This window comes from Dipteris shenzhenensis, chromosome 1 (genome assembly GCF_047967505.1).
Source record: "Dipteris shenzhenensis isolate YYH24624 ecotype China chromosome 1, Dip_SZ_1.0, whole genome shotgun sequence".
In the NCBI taxonomy this organism is placed as follows: domain Eukaryota; kingdom Viridiplantae; phylum Streptophyta; class Polypodiopsida; order Gleicheniales; family Dipteridaceae; genus Dipteris; species Dipteris shenzhenensis.
This window is the reverse complement of record NC_141596.1, coordinates 6,121,225-6,138,934: the sequence shown is the minus strand read 5'-3', so window position 1 is coordinate 6,138,934 and position 17,710 is coordinate 6,121,225. Positions and strand designations below refer to the sequence as shown.

The 17,710-nt window shown below is 43.1% G+C and overlaps 1 protein-coding gene across 1 annotated transcript; it reads left to right on the top strand.

Moving 5' to 3' along the window:
- Window positions 1-290: 290 nt before the first annotated feature.
- On the top strand, window positions 291-2,882 carry LOC147905293 (auxin transporter-like protein 3). Its single transcript, XM_087379360.1, has 8 exons — window positions 291-581; window positions 766-951; window positions 1,088-1,200; window positions 1,319-1,502; window positions 1,592-1,689; window positions 1,787-1,994; window positions 2,104-2,358; window positions 2,545-2,882. Exons 1-8 carry the CDS (start codon window positions 348-350, stop codon window positions 2,731-2,733), a joined length of 1,467 nt encoding a protein of 488 aa, XP_087235486.1. The 5' UTR covers window positions 291-347; the 3' UTR covers window positions 2,734-2,882.
- The last annotated feature ends 14,828 nt before the right edge of the window (window positions 2,883-17,710 follow it).

Sequence of the window (17,710 nt, the reverse complement as noted above, 5' to 3'; positions counted from 1 at the left end):
CGCAAAGAAACGTGGACGGCGTCATGCAAGTGTGCGATAAAGGTCGACTTGCTAGCGACACAGATTGCGTGGCGTAGTTTGAAGACAGAGAGATGATGGGATCGTTAGAACGGAAGAGACGAGCTTTTCCACACGTTGGGCGGCGACAATGAAGCATGAGCTGAAAGAAAGCCGACGATCCTGGGTCGAAGCACATACCATGTCAAAAAGCAACTTTTGCTTTTCTGCATCGTATCGCTCTCATATAATACAATGCCGCCGTGATTTTCAAATCTCTGAGCCTTCTTTTTTTTGAGGCTGGAGACAGTGAGAGTCTGTGAGACTCCAGCGTCCAGAGCTTCGTTGCCATGGCCTCTAACGAAATCGCCGGCCATCCCGCTGCAAATTATACCCCGGCCCAGCCTTCCAATGGCCTCGCTCGTACGAAAGTCGACGTGATGGATGCTATCATTTCTCTGGATCCAGAAGCTCGTCATCTGGAATCCAACGAGAGCCCCCATCAGTTGACGGATCTTTGGAATCGATACATCTGGCACGGAGGCTCTAACTACGATGCGTGGTTTAACGCCGTGTCCGGCCAGGTCGAGAAACTCGTCGAAATTTTTCTTTCTTGCAGACTCTTAAGGCAAAGTGATCAAGTCCGGAATAATCAAATAGTGTATACTTTCTTCTCTGATTGACGGAAACTAGCTAGCTAGAATGTCGACGGTAGATTTGTGATAAGCACATAGACAGATTGATTGACGGAACAAGTTTTGGATTCAGGTGGGACAAGTGATTCTGTCGATGCCAACGTCGTACTCGCAGATGGGTTTCGGATTAGGCGTGTTCTTCCACCTTCTGTATGCAGGCGTAGGCATCTGGACGTGCTATTTGTTGGCATGCCTCTACTTGGAATACAGAACGCGCAAGGAGAAGCAAGGTGTGGTGTTCAAGATGCATGTAATCCAGGCAAGTTCGGGCTAGTCTTCACGCCCTAGGTTAAAATTTCCGTTCATCATACGTCCGCGTGGGACCTTTGCGAAATCGATTGTCTCGTGACGGGAATTGCTTCTCTGCCTAAATCAATCGGCTGTCTATCACGCAGTACCACGAGGTCATGGGCGAGCTGGTCGGACCTTGGCTTCGAAAGGTTTGCCTATTCTTCAACATTACCACCATGGGAGCAGTTGCGGTCGTGCAAATCATCGCTTGCGCGAGGTAAGGATACATTGTGTAATTGATCAATTTGACCAGATGTTTAAATCCTGTGGGAGGTGATGTCTGTCGAATTGACTGACGGATTGATGGTTTCTGTCACTGATCGGGGGTGTCGTAGCAACGCATACTATCTCAACTCTAGCATCAACAAGCGAGAATGGGCGATAATCTTTGGCGCCGTCTCCATGCTCACAGTGCTGCTACCCTCGTTCCACAACTTCAGGATCTGGTCGATAATTGGTGTCGTCACCACCACCTACACTGCCTGGTTCATGTTCATCGCCTCCCTCGTCCACGGTCAGGTACAGTACTTCCAGCCCGACAAATTTCGTTGAATCGGGTGAGCTATCACATGCTTTCTGCGAGTTAATCCAAGATGTTCGTTCGGCAGGTCCCCAACGTGAAGCATTCCGCCCCTCAAAGCCTCGAGAAATTCTTCACCGGAACCACCAACATCCTCTTCGCTTTTGGCGGCCATGCGATCACCATGTAACTAAAGCTACTCCACTCATCGTCTCTCCGTCCATGATTGCTGATACAAAACGCAGACAAAAGTTAAATTTTTTTGTGCCGGAATTCTTTGCAGAGAGATCATGCACGCCATGTGGAAGCCTCGCAATTACAAGTTCGTCTACCTGGCCACCGTCGTGTTCGTGCTCACCATCACGCTGCCGCACTCCCTCGCCGTCTACTGGGCCTTCGGAGACGAGCTCCTCACCAGATCAAATGCATTTGCCGTCTTCCCAAAGTCCATCTTCCGAAACATAGGACTTGTCTTCATGATCGTGCATCAAGTATTGCTTGATCCATCCCATTTGAACCGATTTGTCTCGCAAGTATTTTTCTGTGTTCTCTCAAGAAACACTAACATCACGGCAAGACTAACCAAGCTTCTTGCCTCAGGCCATCGCCTTTGGGCTCTACATAATGCCCCTCAACTTCATGTGGGAGAAGCTGCTTGGAGTCCATCAGGCCCATTACGTTGTGCGAGTGATCGCCAGACTGCCTGTAGCGATGCTGCTCTGGTTCTTGGCACTCTTGATCCCCTTCTTCGGCCCCCTCAACTCCATGATCGGTGCCTTCATTATGAGCTTCTCTGTGTATATAATACCCTGTATGGCTTATCTGATCGTGTTCAAAAAACCAGCGGCTCGTCAGGTAATCTTCGTTCCATTCCTTCTGTCAGCTCGCAAACCGACACTGGACTTTGTTTCTTGCGTGCATGTGTATTTTATGCTCTGCTTACAATCTGCACAAAGAATCAAATGCGTTCTGTTTGCAAAATGAAGCAATTTACCGCCGCATGATTCCTCACGATCCAAATTGGTATGTTGGACGCTTCAGGATGCTGCTGAAAAACCAGCGAGGTGGATGCCATCATGGAGGGGCATTGTGGCTCTCAACTTGCTGATCATCACGATGATTTTTGTATTGGGCTTTTGCTTCGGAAGCTGGGCCAGCATCACCAACCTTGCAAAGCAAGTGAGCTCCTTCGGGGTGTTTGACAAATGCTATCAATGCTCAGCTGCTTGATTGAACCACAAGCATGTCGACAAGGCAACATGCGGAGTCTTGCTACAGTAATTCAATTTACGTGGTTCATGAAAAGTAAATCTCATATACACACTCGTCCCATCCAAGCAAGCTGATCCTTGTACTTTATTAACATCATTCTTACCATGAAACACCTATTTCAGACTCGTGATGGGTCCAAATTCGTTTAAGTTAGTGCACTATCCAAATTCATTTTTTGAGATACTTTTGGATAAAAAAGGGAAAAAAAGTCTCTTGAAATAAAATGTTGAAGCAAAAAGTAAGCCAAAGAAAATTCAAATTAAGAAAGCGGACATCACATGTTAGTAAAACTATAGTACATGAAAAATAGAGTTCATCAGATTTATGAAAGTAGTTTTTGATATAACCGAGGGATCTAAGTATAAGTAAATCCAAGTACAAGTCAATCTCAGAGCCATATGGTGTCAAAAAACACCTTTGCATAGTAGACATAAGCTACAATCTTGAGTTTACATTAGCCATTTCTATCTCATGGATTACACCATCCTCTCCGTCGTTTATTTCATCTTCATCAATATAATTATAATACATAAAGATACACAAAGAATCAACAATCTTTCTTTCAATGTTTCTTGTCTATTCTTAATACTGTCAGCTTGGTTTGCTTAATATTGTCCAGAACGAGCGACTCTATAAGACATCTCTCCAAATAGATGTGCAAGCTCTTCTCATGTTGAAGATAACTTTTGTAGCTCTTCTCTGCAATGTCTTATCTTGTCAAGATCTTGTCATTCTCTTCCACCTCAAGCGGCAAACTCATCTTTCTCATATTGTCTCAATGGTCCTTGCCTCTTTCCCTCCTCTCGTTGTCTTTTGTTTCACAATCCATGATAAGTTGCCGGTGCTCAACGAAACTAATAATTGCAGGAACTTTCTCCATTTGCAAAGTATGCATTGAGTAGAAATAGGACAGGAGAACTAAAGAGTGGCGAGAAAAAGATAGCGAGGAGATAGGAGAGGAGATGAGAACTAAGTATGCAAGTAGAAATAGGAGAGGAGAAATGAATTGAGTATGCAAGTAGAAATGTGAGAGAAGAACTAAAGACAAGAAAAGCTAGCGAGGAGATAGGAGAGGAGATGAGAATTGAACTGACTATGTGAGTAGAAATAGGAGAAGAGATCGGAAAGGAGATGAAGATAACACTATACAAAGGAGAGTAAGATAATTATTATGCTTCGGGATATGAGACACTTTATATATAATTATTAAAGTGAAGTCAAAGATTTGCTATAAAGTGCTTGACATAGGATATTCACAATTAAAAAAGTAGCACAACATTACACTTAAACTTACATTAAATAATTACATGAGATGACATTCTTACATTTAAAATAATATGAGATGAGATAAGACATTAATGACATTGAACAACACATGAACATCATGAGAATATGAACAATGCTTTCATTAATTTCATTAAGTATATTTAAAAACTAAATAAGATGACATGCAAATTTTCATTTCAATTATATGAACAATGCTTTCATTAATGTCCTTAATTACATTTAAAAATTAGATAAGATGACATGCAAATTGTGAGTAGAAATAGGAGAAAGGAGATGAAGATAACACTATAGAAGATAAAACATAGATAAGAGAAATAGTAAAGGGCATTGGAAAGGAGATGAAGATAGCAGTAAAGAAAGAGACAATATGGATGACAGTGGTTTGGAAATTTTCTTGTATAATTATTGTGCTTTGGGATATGAGACATTTTACATATAATTATTCAAGTTAGGTGAAAGATTTGCTATAAAGTACTTAAGAGACCAACAATATGGATGACATTGGTTTGGAATTTGACTTGTATAATTATTGTGCTTTGGGATATGAGACACTTTATATATAATTATTGTGCTTTGGGATATGAGACACTTTATATATAATTATTAAAGTGAAGTGAAAGATTTGCTATAAAGTGCTTGACATAGGATATTCACAATTTAAAAAGTAGGACAATATTACACTTAAACTTACATTCAATAAGTACATGAGATGATATTTTAACTTACATTTAAAACAATATGAGATGAGATAAGACATTAATGGCATTGAACAACGCCTGAACATCACGAGAATATGAAAAATACTTCCATTAATTTCATTAATTACATTTTAGAATTAGATAAGATGACATGAAAATTTACATTTAATATAAACCATGCTTTCATTACATTTAAAAAACTAGATAAGATGACATGCAAGTTCTCATTTAATATAAACAATGCTTTCATTAATTTCTTTAATTACATTTAAAAATTACGTAAGATGACATGCAATTTCATATTTCATAAAATTTACAAGTAAATTTACAGATACAAAAATAACATCATACATGCATTAGAACTCTTGTGATGCTTCAAGTGGAGGCTATGATGCTCTGGGTGCACGTTGAGTCTCTGCTTCTTGTGTAGGATGTAGTGCTTTTGGAGTAGACTCAGACTCTTCTTCCAATGTTGTTTTCCAATGGTAGTAATTAAGTCTCGAATGGTTTCAGCCCTAAACAATTATAGATCCTCCTTTGAATATTTGATCTCTAAAGGTTCTTTTGAAGAGACATGTGGCTTCAGTGACTTGTGAGAATTTCTCATTGAAGATCAACATGCAGTTATAGGCTACTCTCCATCCACAATTATGCCCGTCCTCCTGCTACACTCCTAAATGCCTTTAGAAATATGGCGAGTCTTTGTATTGTCCTATTAGATATGCTCAATGCCCCACCCTCCTGGTAACCACCAATGGTCCAAGGTGCTCAAGTTGTAAGGACCCCATATGAGGAGAAGCCATGTATGAGCCCGAGTCACTGGATGGATCTTGACTTGCATGTCAGATGAGGTCTATCAATGAGACTGTTGATGGTAGAAAGGTGATTGTGTGGGAACCCCTTATTCTTGCTAGGGCCTGGGGGCTAGCTGGTGATGGATTATGTGCGAGCACCTTATTGTTGATGGCGATAGTATAGGGAATATTCCTTGAATATTCCATGGACGACTAGTCGATTCCACCGACTAGGTTGACTGGTCACCTTCACTGACTAGGTTGACTGGTTGGTTCTACTGACTACGTTGATCTGACTACCGAGAAGTAGCAAGCTAAGGGTGTCCACTTTTTGTTCACTCCGCAATCCTTAGGAGGTGGAAAAACAAGCTTTTTAGCACAGAAAAATGCAAATCTCACCTACTTCCCTATGGATCTAGTCTTTGAAGTCTTCTGACACAATATCACACTTGCTATTGTGCACACAATCGTATAGTCTGATCGAAAATTCGATGCACACACAAAAAATTTCTTTGTATCACACGGCATGGTTCCAGGGTGGTCACACGTTTGTCACGAGCAGAGAGTGTCATATTAAATTCTAAATTTCTCACTCATTTTAGATTAAATGTTATTAAAACTTTGTAAGTGGTCTCTTTGCATTATGTAGAGCTTAACTTGATTCATTGCTAATTTTTTGAATGATTTACCTAATTATAAATAATTATTTATAATAAATAAAGTCATAAAATACATACATTTTAGTAGCACACCACATTTTTTTAGTATTTTGAATAATTAAGCAAATCCAATTCAGTGGAAGGTTAGTAGGCACATAAGGGTGTGTGATTGAATCATCAAATCCCAAATCCAACGGTTAGATTTAGGAAGATTGAAGTTTATTTTACTTTTACTCCTTAGAGGATCAATAAAGAATATTAAAAATAAATCTAGTAATTCTCAAACATGACCAAACATTTCAAAAATGTCAATATTTAGTCCTCTGCATGATGAATAAGAGGAAAAAATTTTGGTTAAATTTGAGTAAGGGAAACGTACGATATGGCCTCCAACAGTGAAATCTCCCTTTTGTGGGGGAAAAAGGGCCACCCAAGCCTAATACCAAGACAAGGTAGGCTTGGTATTAGGCTTGGTGAGGTAGGCTAGGAGCATCACCGACCCTAGTGGCAAGCCTTTGGAGTCTGCATGCTGCCCATGTGGAAGGCTGAGTCATCAAAACCATGCCACGTTGTTAGACCACGTGGTGCCATCTCATCAAGGAGATGTGACATCACTCCTTACCATGTCACCTTACATTGCCACACGTGCTGCCACATGTGCCACCTCATCATTCCACATCATGAGCCATGTGATCACACCATGCCACCTTGGCATACCTCCTCAACCTTGCCATGTCACCAATCCCTCCACCTCAATTTGCCATGTCAATCTACCACCTCATGAATGCCAACTCATCATGCCACATCACCTTTCAATGTCATGGAAGAGACTATATTACCACATCATGACCATGCATGGTGCCACATCATCCAGATGTATACACATGACGATGTTCGAGGCATACAATACCTCGATCGAGGTATATGACTGAGCATACCTAGGGATACCTCGATTGAGGTTTATACATGCGTAATGCATTGAATACCTCGATCGAGGTATATGGTCTGATCGAGGTATATGATCTGGGCTCTGGGCATAGCAGACCTCGATCGAGGTATTTGAAGTGAAGGTACAAAACTTAGCCAATTCGTTTCAATCTTAGCACCAAAACTTAGCGAATTAGTTTCAATCTTAGCACCTCTCCACCAATAATAATGAAGAGCAATCTAGTGGATGAGTTGAGGCTCTCTACAAGACACCACGTTTTGGTTCATTTCACCCATTCTTAGCCATTCTTGCCTCCTCATCACTTTGTCACACCTTCCATCATACTTTCATTGAGAATGGGTTCTCAAAGCCGTAGAGCTAGTAGACGTGAAAGATGTAGGAACCCCCCCCCAAATCTCATTGATGAGGAGCGCAAGCGGAAGGCTCGTGAGCGCAAGAGAGCCTCTAGAGCTCGAGCTCGCACTGCCACCACTGATCCACCTCTAGCTCTACCTCTACATCCCACCTCCACCCCCACCCCCACCTCCATTGTCCCCCCATCCTCATCCGCTCCCCTACCTCTAGCCTCCGCCCTTCCCCTAGCCACCTACATTTTGGCCTCCACCTCTACCTCTTCCCCCTCCACCCTCCCCCCTCCCCCTCCCCCTCCCCCTCCCCCCGCTCCGCTTGGCGCCTCCCTTCCCCCGTCCACCCTACCATCTCCCATTGATCCCCTTGCCCCACCTTGCAGCAGCAGTGTTGCTTCACGACGTGACTTGCCGAAGTCCACTATCCGTCGTCGTACTAGCAAGATTGTGCAGTCTTTTTTTTGTGACCTCACACCAGCTTCGCAGTCTTCTCTTCTCACGTCCCTGATTGATCACCCTGACTTGGTAGAGTGTAGGAGGCTTGCTGGTCTTGGTGCACGTAGAGATAGGGTTGTATCTAGCGAGGTCCTTAGCAGTGTTCAACATTCCTATGCTTCTATTAAGCATAGGAACTCTAGTGATTCCTTGGCAGCACGTCATGCTATTGTGGTTGCCATTAGTAGACCTCATATGATAGGCCATGTGCATACCGCTTCACGTCTTCTTCAGATTGCACCGCGCACAGTGCGAGCAGGCATCATTAGGAGGCAGAGTCTAGAGGATAGTGAGACTGATGCTCTTTGGGCTTCGAGTGGTCGTGCACCTTGCAGCGATCGATTGTTGGATGATTCCACTAGGTCCTTCATACAACAGTTTTGGGAGGAGCATTGCAGAGCATCCCCGGTGTTCAAGAAGGCATTGCAGAAGAGGGTGTCACGCGGTGTGTACATTGAGCATGGTGCATGTTTTTTGGAGTGTACCCAGACTGAGTTGTACACTCAGTTTGTAGAGGCGCACTCGGAGTTCAAGATTGGGCAGAGGTCATTTGAGCGATGTAGGCCATGGTTTGTGCGATGCTCTCAGGAGCGTGACACATGCTGTTGTTGCTACCATGTGGATTTTGGATTGATCTATGACGTATTCCGTTCCCTTGATGGTCATAGGGGAGTGGTTCCTACTAGCCCTCGCGACTTCATTCATTCCATATTGTGTACACAAGATGGTGATGCTTTATTCCACTCCCTTGATTGTGTGGAAGACACGTGTACTTTGTGTGGTGACTTTGCTAGAGTGCCACGAGTTGCACTAGATACTTCTGATGTGCAGATGGTTCGTTAGTAGCAGTATGAGTACTGTACCTTGACATTAGATGGTGGTGCACAATCGAGGAGGTTGCAGCTTGTGGGGAAGTAGACACCACGTGTTGTATTCATTGACAGTTTTCGAGGGAAGCTGTACTGCTACATACGCCACTCGCACACTGCGAAATGGGAGGATCATCAGTTAAGTGCATGTTTGAGGACATTTCCTATAGGGGTGGTTGTCTTAGTGGTGGACTTTGTAGAGAATTACAGGGAAGTAGCAAGCTAAGGGTGTCCACTTTTTGTTCACTCCCCAATCCTTAGGAGGTGGAAAAACAAGCTTTTTAGCACACAAAAATGCAAATCTCTCCTACTTCCCTATGGATCTAGTCTCTGAAGTCTTCTGACACAACATCACACTTGCTATTATGCACACAATTGTATAGTCTGATCGAAAATTCGATGCACACACTAAAAATTTCTTTGTGTCACACGGCATGGTTCCAGGGTGGTCACACGTTTGTCACGAACAGAGAGTGTCATATTAAATTCTAAATTTCTCACTCATTTTAGATTAAATGTTATTGAAACTTTGTAAGTGGTCTCTTTGCATTATGTAGAGCTTAACTTGATTTATTGCTAATTTTTTGAATGATTTATCTAATTATAAATAATTATTTATAATAAATAAAGTCATAAAATACATGCATTTTAGTAGCACATCACATTTTTTTAGTATTTTGAATAATTAAGCAAATCCAATTCGGTGGAAGGTTAGTAAGCACATAAGGGTGTGTGGTTGAATCATCAAATCCCAAATCCAACGGTTAGATTTAGGAAGCTTGAAGTTTAATTTTTACTTTTACTCTTTAGAGGATCAACAAAGAATATTAAAAATAAATCTAGTAATTCTCAAACATAACCAAACATTTCAAAAATGTCAATATTTTTAGTCCTCTGCATGATGAGTAAGAGGAAAAAATTTTGGTTAAATTTGAGTAAGGGAAATGTACGATATGGCCTCCAACAATTAAATCTCCCTTTTGTGGGGGAAAAAGGGCCACCCAAGCCTAATACCAAGACAAGGTAGGCTTGGTATTAGGCTTGGTGAGGTAGGCTAGGAGCATCACCGACCCTAGTGGCAAGCCTTTGGAGTCTGCATGCTGCCCATGTGGAAGGCTGAGTCATCAAAACCATGCCACGTTGTTAGACCACGTGGTGCCATCTCATGAAGGAGATGTGACATCACTCCTTGCCATGTCACCTTACATTGCCACACGTGCTGCCACATGTGCCACCTCATCATTCCACATCATGAGCCATGTGATCACACAATGCCACCTTGGCATACCTCCTCAACCTTGCCACATCACCAATCCCTGCACCTCAATTTGCCATGTTAATCTACCACCTCATGAATGCCAACTCATCATGCCACATCACCTTTCAATGTCATGGAAGAGACTATATTACCACATCATGACCATGCATGGTGCCACATCAGCCAGATGTATACACATGACGATGTGCGAGGCATACAATACCTCGATCGAGGTATATGACCTGGGTGACGCATACAATACCTCCATCGAGGTATATGACCGAGGACACCTAGGGATACCTCGATCGAGGTTTATACATGCGTAATGCACTGAATACCTCGATCGAGGTATATGGTCTGATCGAGGTATATGATCGGGGCTCTGGGCATAGCAGACCTCGATCGAGGTATTTGAAGGTACAAAACTTAGCCAATTAGTATCAATATTAGCACCAAAACTTAGCCAATTAGTTTCAATCTTAGCACCTCTCCACCAATAATAATGAAGAGCAATCTAAGAGCAATCTAGTGGATGAGTTGAGGCTCTCTATAAGACACCACGTTTTGGTTCATTTCACCAATTCTTAGCCATTCTTGCCTCCTCATCACTTTGTCACACCTTCCATCATACTTTCATTGAGAATGGGTTCTCAAAGCCGTAGAGCTAGTAGACGTGAAAGATGTAGGAACCCCCCCCCAAATCTCATTGACGAGGAGCGCAAGCGAAAGGCTCGTGAGCGCAAGAGAGCCTTTAGAGCTCGAGCTCGCGCTGCCCCACTGATCCACCTCCAGCTCTACCTCTACATCCCACCTCCACCCCCACCTCCACCCCCACCCCCACCTCCATTGTCCCCCCATCCTCATCTGCTCCCCTACCTCTAGCCTCCGCCCTTCCCCTAGCCACCTACATTTTGACCTCCACCTCTACCTCTTCCCCCTCCACCCTCCCCCCTCCCCCTCCCCCTCCCCCTCCCCCCGCTCCGCTTGGCGCCTCCCTTCCCCCGTCCACCCTACCATCTCCCATTGATCCCCTTGCCCCAACTTGCAGCAGCAGTGTTGCTTCACGACGTGACTTGCCAAAGTCCACTATCCGTCGTCGTACTAGCAAGATTGTGCAGTCTTTTTTTTGTGACCTCACGCCAGCTTCACAGTCTTCTCTTCTCACGTCCCTGATTGATCACCCTGACTTGGTAGAGAGTAGGAGGCTTGCTGGTCTTGGTGCACGTAGAGATAGGGTTGTATCTAGCGAGGTCCTTAGCAATGTTCGACGTTCCTATTCTTCTATTAAGCATAGGAACTCCAGTGATGCCTTGGCAGCATGTCGTGCTATTGTGGCTGCGATTAGTAGACCTCATATGATAGGCCATGTGCATACCGCTTCACGTCTTCTTCAGATTGCACCACGCACATTGCGAGCAAGCATCATTAGGAGGCAGAGTCTAGAGGATAGTGAGACTGATGCTCTTTGGGCTTCGAGTGGTCGTGCACCTTGCAGCGATCGATTGTTGGATGATTCCACTAGGTCCTTCATACAACAGTTTTGGGAGGAGCATTGCAGAGCATCCCCGGTGTTCAAGAAGGCATTGCAGAAGAGGGTGTCACGTGGTATGTACATTGAGCATGGTGCATTTTTTTTGGAGTGTACCCAGACTGAGTTGTACACTCAGTTTGTAGAGGCGCACTCGGAGTTCAAGATTGGGCAGAGGTCATTTGAGCGATGCAGGCCATGGTTTGTGCGATGCTCTCAAGAGTGTGACACATGCTGTTGTGGCTACCATGTGGATTTTGGATTGATGTATGACGTATTCCGTTCCCTTGATGGTCATAGGGGAGTGGTTCCTACTAGCCCTCACGACTTCATTCATTCCATATTGTATACACGAGATGGTGATGCTTTATTCCATTCCCTTGATTGTGTGGAAGGCACGTGTACTTTGTGTGGTGACTTTGCTAGAGTGCCACGAGTTGCACTAGATACTTGTGATGTGCAGATGGTTCGTTGGTAGCAGTATGAGTACTGTACCTTGACATTAGATGGTGGTGCACAGTCGAGGAGGTTGCAGCTTGTGGGGAAGGAGACACCACGTGTTGTATTCATTGACAATTTTCGAGGGAAGCTGTACCGCTACATACGCCACTCGCACACTGCGAAATGGGAGGATCGTCAGTTTCGTGCATGTTTGAGGACATTTCCTACAGGGGTGGTTGTCTCAGTGGTGGACTTTGCGGAGAATTACACCTTTGCACCACAGCATGAGATCCAATCGGAGTATTATTTCTCCAAATAGGTGACGTGTGATTGAGTATTGATTTTTTCCCTGCCTCATTATATTGAATTATTTCAATAGTCATATTTTTTTTCAATGCCATATTGCAGGTTGCTATATTTGTGCACATTAGCTATCATCATGCACAAGCTCATGTGGATGGCATTGATAGCACCATGGACTCACGCGTCATTGTGCGAGAGTATCACTTCTACATTAGTGATGATCAATCGCATGATGCCCATTTTATGCAGCATTGCTTCACTTTGCATGATAGTTTCTTGAGGGATCATGGTGTCACATGGCAGCGGCACTGGATCTGGTCAAACGGTTGCGGTGGTCAATTCAAATCCGCCAGACAATTTTATTGGTTCTGCAGATGGCACCGTGAGACAAGCATTCCGATTACATGGAGCTACTTCGAGACAGGGCACGGTAAGGGAGAGTACAATGGTGCAGGTGCTTGCGTGAAGCGTGCTTTGCATCGATACCAGTTGCGTCACAGTGCCGATCGCTTCAAGGATGCACATGATGTGGTGCGGGGGTGCAGCCAGCACTTATCCACTAGTGCTACCTCCTCGTTTCAGTCGCGTGACAATAGGGTGGTGAGCTGGTATTTTTGGTGTGTGGACATTGGGAGTCTTGATCGGTCTAGGCTTTTGATTGTCATTCTGTGCCTAGCACTCTTGATTTCCATTCCATCAGGAGCGTAGGTGAGTCTCACCCCACGATCTTTTCTCGACGGTTTGCATGTTTTTGCTCTGCATGCATTGATGATGATTGGGGAGGGTGCTCCATGATACCATGGGCCGATCCATGGGTACGGCGAGTGCTTTCTCCCTTCCAGCCTTGGGAGGAGGTACATGATGATCAGGATGCGGGATTCAGTTCCTCTAGAGATTATGACCAACTTACAGATATTTTGCATATTGGTGATATCTTCGCGGTTATTGCTTCGGAGGGCAATGAGGAGGGTGTGGATTATTACTTGTTGCGATGCTCTATGCTGAAGAGTGTGCTGAATGAGGATACAGTGGATGGGCATGGGATGCACTTCAATGCTCATAGCATGATTGTAGGTGGCCACTATTTTCAACAGATACAGAGGCGTGGTTGCTATATTGAGTTCCAGGATTACATGGCGGATCAGGAGGCATACATGTATTCTCATCTTGTTGTTGGGATCAAGATTACTTTGAGTCGTGTTCGCACTCGCAAGGCGACGTCCACTCCACGATGGTGCCTTGCAGTGGCGGATCACGAGAGCATACTTGCAACTATTGGCATGAGAGCTGATCCTGAGGAGTAGCACATTACATATCATATTTTTTGGGATCATCAGTTGATCAGATTGATTTTTATTGGGTATCACTAGTTGATTACACTTTTTTGTATTCGATATGTATAGGCTCACTGTGTGTGACTGTACCATTGTAATTTTCATGGACTCATATTTTGTATTTCACTATGATGGCTGTATACACGTTCATACACATCATTGTATTAGATTCTATTTTTTACATGATGTTCGATGTCTTCTCAATGGGATTTTTTGTGTTTGTAAAACAAAAAATTGTTTATTAGTAGTAATGTTGTAATTTGTTTTGTGCTTTAGGACATTTTAAAAACGTGACTAAGAAAATTGGCGCACGTACTAACGAAATACGCGTGTGGACTTACTTGTTGGGGATGAAACTTCACACGACTCTTAGGCCACCCTAGACATACATCTACGCAAGATTTGGTCTGAACTGATTTGGTATGCGCCACGTGGAAGGTACAATGCGTACATTTTTACAATCCCTACTAGCACGACTGCGGCAAAGCTATGGCGCATGTACTAACGAAATACACGTGTGGACTTATCTGTTGGGAATGAAACTTCGCACGACTCTTAGGCCACCCTAGACATACATCCACGCAAGATTTGGTCTCCAACTTATTTGGTATGCGCCACGTGGAAGGTATAATGCGTACACTTTTACAATCCCTACTAGCACGACTACGTGTGAAAAATGGTGCACGTACTAACCAAATATGCATGTGAACTTATTTGTTGGAGATTAAACTTTGCATGGCTCTTAGGCTACCATAGACGTACATCCACGCAAGATTTGGTGCCCAACTGATTTGGTATACGCCATATGGAAGGACAGTTGCGTACATTTTTACAATCCCTACAAGCACGACTACGTATGAAAAATGACACACATACTAATGAAATATGCACGTGGACTTATCTGTTGGGGATGAAACTTCACACAGCTCTTAGGCTACTCTGGACGTACATCCACACAAGATTTGGTCTCCAACTGATTTGGTATGCACCACGTGGAAGGACAGCTGCGTACATTTTTACAATCCCTACTAGCACGACTACGTATGAAAAATGGCACACATACTAATGAAATATGCACGTGGACTTATCTGTTGGGGATGAAACTTCACATGCATCTTAGGCCACCCTAGACATACATCCACGCAAGGTTTGGTCTCCAACTTATTTGGTATGCGCCACGTGGAAGGTATAATGCGTACATTTTTACAATCCCTACTAGCACGACTACGTCTGAAAAATGGCGCATGTACTAACCAAATATGCATGTGGACTTATCTGTTGGATATTAAACTTTGCACGGCTCTTAGGCTACCGTAGATGTACATCCACGCAAGATTTGGTGCCCAACTGATTTGGTATGCGCCATGTGGAAGGATAGCTGCGTACATTTTTACAATCCCTACTAGCACGACTACGTATGAAAAATGGCACACATACTAATGAAATATGCACGTGGACTTATCTGTTGGGGATGAAACTTCACACGGCTCTTAGGCTACCCTAGACGTACATCCACGCAAGATTTGGTCTCAGCTCTCAGCATCTCTATCTGCATACGAATAGTGGTGCTAGAACCTGTGCGCTGGCTAGCGCATGCACAAAAAAAACACATGGAAATTAATATTTTATTTGGGTAATGACTTGTAGGTATTTCCATGAATTGTATGAACCACTTTTTCTTTCACCTCTGCCTAGATGGTCCAGTATGTGCCATGTGATAGTCCAGTTAACCATTGATATCCTCGATTGCAAATGGGTCTCCCATTAACCATGGGTTTCAATCTAGGTTTACAGTGTCTTGTGCTCAAATCTTAATTAGTACCTTGATGAAGAAAGCATGAAAACTCTTAAAGAAGATAGTTATGTCTATTAGGCACTGTCTTACTCCAAATACCAAGGCGTATGGCTGCACAATCATCTTTCCCAACTTTTCTAATGCAATGTCTCTTGCAACAAACTCGCATAAGCATCCTTTCCATATTCTCCTCGGATAACATTACATGTCTCTTTGGTTCTGGAATTGATGCCATGATTCTTCACCTCTTCATACTCACATACTTTCTTTTTGTAAATAGTGTTGCGTTTTCCAGTTGTAAGACCATGAAACCTCGAATCCATTTCCCTTGAATCTTCATCTCTATAATCAAATGCTGTGCGGGCTTGAGAATTATTTGATGCCTTATAATATCTTGGAAATGGCAATCTGGTAGACATGTTCATTGATGTCAATTTGTTGCCAATGCCTCTTGAATTTTGTGTTTAAACTCTTTCTCCTTCGTAACTCAAGATTCTCCCATCTATATTCTCTGGCATGCTAGCAACAATATTACGAACATGACAAGTCTCATATTCTTTGCCCCCTTTGCCTGCTTTCGAGTGGTAACATCATGATCATTATCACTAATATCATCAATTCCTGTTATTGCATCACTTATCCCATCGATCTTTGAGTGTATTTTTCTTTGTGGTCCCATCTTATTATTCTCAACACAAGACAAGTCTTCTATATTAGTAAGCATGTTTGAGTCACTTACAACACAGGACAAATCTTCTATACCAGTGAGCCTATTCGAGTCACTTGCAACATAGGACAAGTCTTCTATACATGGGATTGCAGCTTGTTGTGTGTAGAGGCTCATTGCTAGGCTACTTTAGTTATAGATAAGCAATATCCTTCACGGCCATGTAGTCATTGTTGTTGTACACTGATGTTGTAGTTCGTTGCCAGTCAGGTGCCTTCTTTAGTTTGCAGACTTTACCTTCTGAACCGGGGATCACAAGACCTGGTGGTTGTTCCAGTATACCTCCTCCTTGAGATCCCCATTCAGAAAGGTGGATTTTACATCCCTCTAAAACGCGGTCCAACTTCCTTGGGTAGCTAAAGCCAAAACACTGCGAATTGTGGTTAGTCAATCTATGGGAGCAAAAGTATCCTAATAATCAAAACCATGTACCTATGCAAATCCTTTTGCCACGAGCTGACCCTTGTACTTATCCAACATGCGGTTGGACTTGTACTTGGTCTTGTACACCCACTTGGTGCCGATTACCTTGCGTTTTGGTGGACGATCCACAAGGTCCCAAGTTACTGTAGCGGATTTAATGCCTTTCAATCCTGAAACAAAGCAGCCCCTAGAAAGGGTAGATAAAAAGGATTTAACCAAGTGCCACTACTGGATACTATCTGGACAACATTCAATATATGCTGCTAAAATATTCACATCTAATGATGATAACAGCACGGCCCAAAGAAAGAACTACTACCGCACCCGCCAGGCGAGGATTGTAGTGAATTGTCCCGCACGCTTTTGTGTGGAGATATCAAAGATGGCAAACCTGGAGTCTCAAAATATCTTGAGACAATCTCCATACATTGATATACTTAAGCAAGTGAGGGGACAATGGATTCTCTTTAACAGACCCAAGAAAGCACAACAAGGGCTTGCAAAAGGACATCCAGATCGTGAGAATTGGGATGTAAGTACAGATTTTAATTATGAATCATTTTTTACAAGTCAGTTTTCTTAATTATTGCATTCTAATGGATTCATATATTTTGCAGGCTTTCATTGACACTGGCAAGGTAACATTGGGCAATAGCTTTGCCACGAAGGATGTACATATGATAATCACAAGCGATGCCATTTATGATGGTTGGATCTCCATCCTTGAGGATTACATTGCAGGCAAATATTCACAAGATGGAAAATGCCGTAGGCAACCCACAGTCTCAATGTTTAGATGCTTGCGTGGATTGAGTGATGATCAAATTGGTCAAATTCAAAATGACATTAAGGAAGGTAGAGTAGTCATAGCTAAAACAAAGACTGATGCCATGATTCTTGATATTGAAGGACGAGCTATGCAGATCAAGAGAGATGCTGCACTACAAGAAGAACTTTATATGTTTATATCGGCAGAACGGCCTTCTTTAATGTTAAAAAATTGGGATGAGTGCAGATCACATTTTAAA

What these genes read in the sequence shown, in the direction of transcription:
- LOC147905293 (XM_087379360.1), top strand. Translation starts at nt 348, where the DNA reads ATGGCCTCTAACGAAATCGCCGGCCATCCCGCTGCAAATTATACCCCG. An exon ending in TTAACGCCGTGTCCGGCCAG is followed by an intron (nt 582 to 765) that starts GTCGAGAAACTC and finishes TTTTGGATTCAG; the next exon opens with GTGGGACAAGTGATTCTGTC. An exon ending in GGCGGCCATGCGATCACCAT is followed by an intron (nt 1,690 to 1,786) that starts GTAACTAAAGCT and finishes AATTCTTTGCAG; the next exon opens with AGAGATCATGCACGCCATGT.